This window comes from Pygoscelis adeliae, unplaced genomic scaffold (genome assembly GCF_000699105.1).
Source record: "Pygoscelis adeliae isolate BGI_AS28 unplaced genomic scaffold, ASM69910v1 Scaffold459, whole genome shotgun sequence".
In the NCBI taxonomy this organism is placed as follows: Eukaryota; Metazoa; Chordata; class Aves; order Sphenisciformes; family Spheniscidae; genus Pygoscelis; species Pygoscelis adeliae.
The window spans coordinates 239,352-244,062 of record NW_008825435.1 but is presented as its reverse complement, the minus strand read 5'-3'; the positions used below and the strand labels follow the sequence as shown (position 1 = coordinate 244,062).

At 56.5% G+C, this 4,711-nt stretch overlaps 2 protein-coding genes across 2 annotated transcripts in view; one reads left to right on the top strand and one right to left on the bottom strand.

Annotated features, from left to right (window-relative positions):
* Positions 1 to 1,958, top strand: part of ZFP62 (ZFP62 zinc finger protein) — a 6,010-nt gene extending 4,052 nt beyond the window's left edge. The window contains 2 exon segments of the mRNA XM_009331167.1: positions 1,003 to 1,543; positions 1,545 to 1,958. Of these exon segments, the coding sequence (XP_009329442.1) occupies positions 1,003 to 1,543; positions 1,545 to 1,958 (955 nt within the window).
* A 1,154-nt stretch (positions 1,959 to 3,112) lies between these two features.
* LOC103922939 (zinc finger protein 850-like) overlaps positions 3,113 to 4,711 on the bottom strand; it is a 158,981-nt gene continuing 157,382 nt past the window's right edge. Inside the window, 2 exon segments of the mRNA XM_009331166.1 lie at positions 3,113 to 3,157; positions 3,253 to 3,366. Of these exon segments, the coding sequence (XP_009329441.1) occupies positions 3,113 to 3,157; positions 3,253 to 3,366 (159 nt within the window).

Here is a 4,711-nt window from a genome sequence, read left to right as displayed (position 1 = left end):
TGGGGCCGGCTCTGCCTCGAGCATGGGGACGGTCCGGGGGTGCCCTCCGGGTTGAATTGCTCCAGGATTTCCTGCCCCCGTGATAAATCCACCCCTTAATTGTCCCAAATGCTATTTCTCCGGTGGGTACAGCGACGTGGAGAGTTCGGACGTGGCAGCGTCTCGCGCATGAGAAGGGTTTATCATATATTTATTCCTCCCCTCCCCCCAGACAAGGAGTTTTGCCCCGAGGGGGGCAGTGACCCCGCTCGCTTCCGACAGCCGCTCCGGACCCAGACCGAGGGGATGGAGCGATGGGAAAGGAGAGAGGGAAGGTGAACCCCAACCGAGGGAGGAGCCGGAGACCCCGGGAGACCCTCGCAGAGGTGAGAGCTGCGCCCCAGGGTCCCATCCACGAGGTGCTTCATCTTCTGTCTGTTCCCTCTCTCCCGTGCCGTGTTTCTGCTCGTAAGCGATGTTGTTACTTCTAACCCAGCAGGACACGGGATGGAGAGCGAGAATGAGAAGAGTCCCCAGCAGGGACGCCCCGAAATGAGCAGCTCACCATCCATCAACTCAGAGGGAAATTTTTCTGGGAGTTTTCAGCAGAGAAAAGCGGGTGTAAATGCCGACGGGCTGCAAGGATGCCCAGGGAAGGACGCGAGCACCTCTGTGCACCGTGAAGGAAACTGCAAAGTCCTCAAGGAACCCACCGCCCCGTGCAGAGCCCGAGAAAAGAAATATATATGCACCGAGTGCGGGAAGAGCTTCAGGCGGAGCTCAAACCTCGTTGTGCACCGGAGGACACACCCCGGAGAAAAGCCTTACAAATGCTGCGGGTGCGAGAAGTTCTTCAGCGACAGATCTAACCTCGCGAAGCATCAGCGGCTGCACACCGAGAAAAAGCCCTTGAGGTGCCGCGGGTGCAAGGAAAGCTTTGGGAACGGCCTGGATTTCCTCGGGCTTCAGAAGATGCACGCTGGGGGGGGACAGAGCGTTTAGATGCTGCCGGTGCGGGAAAAGGTCCGGGCAGAGCGGGAAGCTCGCTCCGCACCAGGAATCGCACGCCAGGGAGAAGGTCTACAAGTGCCCCAGGTGCGAGAAACGGTTCCAAGCCCGGTCGAGCCTCATCAGGCACGAGACGCTGCACACGGGGGAGAAGCCCTACGAGTGTCACGAGTGCGAGAAGAGCTTCACCCGCAAATCGGACCTTACGGTCCATCAGAGAATCCACACCGGGGAGAAACCCTTCGCTTGCTCCGAGTGCGGGAAGAGCTTCAACCATCGGTCGAACCTTTTTACCCATCGGAGGAGGCACGCGGGCGAGAAGCCTTTCCCGTGCCAAGAGTGCGGGAAGAACTTTGGCCACAGGGCAGACCTGGTCGTCCACCAAAGGACCCACACCGGCGAAAAGCCCTACCGCTGCTCCGAGTGTGGGAAATGCTTCAAGGGCCGCTCCACGCTCGCGAGACACGAGAGGCTGCACACGGGGGAGAGACCGTTTCAGTGTTCCGAGTGCGGGAAGAGCTTCGGGCTGAGCAGGGACCTCGTTGCCCACCAGCGTTTTCCATACGGGGGAAAAACCCTACAGGTGCCCCGAGTGCGGGAAGGTCTTCGGCAACAGCTCCAGCCTCGTCAGGCATCAGCGGCAGCACGCCGGGGAGAAGCCCTACAAGTGCCACGAGTGCGGGAAGAGCTTCGGGCAGAGCTCGGACCTCATCGCCCACCAGCGGACCCACACCGGGGAGAAGCCCTACCCCTGCCCGGCGTGCGGGAAGCGGTTCGGTAGGGAATCCAACCTTGCGGTGCACCAGCGAGTGCACGGAGCGGATGGACTCTGCAGATGCAGGCAGGGTGGGAAAAGCTTCCGGGAGAACTCGGCTCTTTCAATCCATCACGACGTCTTGACGGAGGAGGACGCTGCCCCGTGCTCAGCCCCGCCGAGCATCAGCAGTGACGCGGAGAAGAAAAAGGATTAAATTCCTGGGGGAAAAAAAGAGACGGGGTGGAGAAAAAGCTCAGAATTCCTAGATCTAGAAAGAAAAGCACAGAAGAAACAGCCGCAGGCGTGCGGGAAGTCCAGGATCTTTGTCTTCCACACTGGAATCAGCAAGGGCGGGGGGGGGGATACCAGTATATATGTTTTGGAGTAAAACACGAACCTATTTACTAAATAACGTGTATTATTGCAAGCGCACGGAATGGGCTTGGCATTGGCTGCGTGGCTCCCGTGCCTCTGCCGATGGTCCTTTCGGTCGTAGAAACGTGGTCCCCAGGCACCTCCTTTACCTTCCTGCCCCGTCCCTGGATCAGCTCTGAGCTGAGCCTCCACCCTTGTCACCATCAGCCAGCGACTGTCCCATCCTTATCTCACCGTGGTCCCCGGGGAAGCGGGGTCGCGTGCGTTGTCCGGATGACCCACGCATCCAGCAGAAATAATTCTCCTCCTGTGGGTTAAGATGCTCTGCAAAACCGTGCGATGGGCGTCCGGGGTACGTTACATTGGTCTGACACCTCCGACGATCCTCCTGAGCCGTCTCTGCCTCCACCCCGGTCCTCTGGAGGCCACCCAAGGTCTGCAGGATGGTCGTAGTTGGCGCAGAAGTGTAGATTATCCAGCGACACCCCTTCGCCCGCTGTCCACAGCCTGGGGACATCGGTGGCCTCAGAGTGACACTGTTGGCGTGGCATCTATGAGGGCTGCGGTTGGACCGCCCTGTCCTCGTCCTCGGGGCTAGGCGACCCGATGGGATGGTCCCATCACCTTGTCGGCTGGTGCCCAGGAGATGGGGAGATCCCTCCTGGGAAGGCGCCTGGGCTTGCCAGAGACCCCGTTAAGGTCTAGGGCAGCTGCCTTGGCAAATAAAAGTAGCCACAAACCTGAATTTAGCCAAGAAGCAATAGTGATATTCTCACTTCTCTGTCCAAATCCTAGCTAAGCCTTTTCTGGACCATCTCTCCATTCATGCACATTCAGAAACTCTGTGTGACGTGACCCTCACCACCACGACCACTGGGTCACAGCCAGGACGTTATTAATGCAACTCCAACCCAGCCACGCGTGGGAGGGCCCAAACAACCATCTTTTAATACTAAAGAAGCGCTGCGGGTACCACAGCTTCGGCTCAGCCCCTCAGTTTTGGCTGTCGATGACATATTGGCTGCCCCAGTGGACCATCTGGGGGCTAAACGCGTCAGAGATTAGTGCCGATTTAAGGTCAGAAAGTCGAAGTAAAAGGTGGAAACAACCACCCCAGCAAGCAGAGGTGATACCGTTTCCATGGTCTTCCTGCAGATCTTGGCCCTGGTGGCCACCACGGGCAGCTGCAAGTCTTTGGAGGAAAAGGGGGAGATAAGGAGATAAACGGGAGTGGGAGGTAGGTCCCACTGCACAAAGAGGAGGAAAGGGAAGAGGACGCCGAAGCCGAAGTGCCAAGCTCTTAGCGGAATACCTGGAGCAGCCCAGTGGCTGCGGACCTTCTCATGCTAGGGCCTAGAAGCCTGGCAAGGGACTTGCAGGTCTTCTTCGCCCCTGTGAGCCTGCGTCTAGCGCAGCAAAGCCAAGCAGATGCTGGCTCTTCTGGAAACCAAGGCAGAAACCGTCCGGCCAAAGGGACCCGTTTCCCCAGTCGTGGTCGGGCTTCAGTGGGAGTTTCCTGCATCAAGGCTTGTTTTGGCTCCACTAACCGAATCTGAGCAGCTTCCAAGCTCAACCCCAGCTCAGGAACAAGAAAAACCCACCCTACTCCCTCAAAAAAACCCCCCAAACCAACCCAACGCTCCAAAAACCTGTTGGGAAAGTGTGATTTCCCCCAAATTTGCTTTCCTCTAGGATGCAGAGCTGGAAGGGACGAGGCCTGGCCCCGGGCTAGTTCCCGGACGCTGCAATCGTGGTTTCACCAAGTTCTCCCTGTTTTCTCTTAGGTTATGGACAGTCAGCTCCCCTCCCCTGGCCACCGACATCTTTACCAAGCTCTTTGCAATTTTCCCCGTCTTCGCTTTTTAACAGCGGTAACTTCTCCCTGCCACGGAGGAGCAAATAAAAATGTGATGTAAAGCTATTTAGCTAGCAGAGAAATACAAGGAAAACGTGATATCCCTTAGGAACAGCGGGCCTTTTTTTATTGAGGTTGCAGACGTACACGGGGGAGGGAAGGATGTGCAGGGGAAGAGAGATTCCTACAGCATCTTTGGGGTGCTGATGGGTACCCAGCCTGGAAAACGACAAAGGATTTAAGGAAGGGCTTTAAAGACAGACGATGGGATGACGGACAGCCTGAAACAGCAGACGGTTGGACTGGGAGTGGGTGGATCGTGGCCCAACACATCAAGCCCTTTGAGCAAACTCAATAATAAGAGGAAATAATTAGCCAAAAAAAAAAAAAAGTCTTATTATTTACTGATCAGCCTACTTTAGATCATTTGCATGGGGTGTTTGGGGTTTTTTTTTCCCACTTTTGCAGTCTTTAAAACTGAGGAATTTTTACCTAGGAGAAGCGCTGATTTTTTTTTCTCTTCCATATACGACGTCTCAACTCTTCCCAAAACTCCTCCCCTGCTCCCAGCAGGGAGCCGTTTCTCCCCGGTGTTATCTCTGGTGTTCGATGGGGTTTGACCCCTCCTTGAAACCCCCTGCGCACTGGGGGCACTGGAGGGAGTCCTTCCCCGCCGTCACGCCAAAATGGGAGTTGGGCTGGAAGCTTCTCCCACATTTCTGGCACTTGCAAAGCCC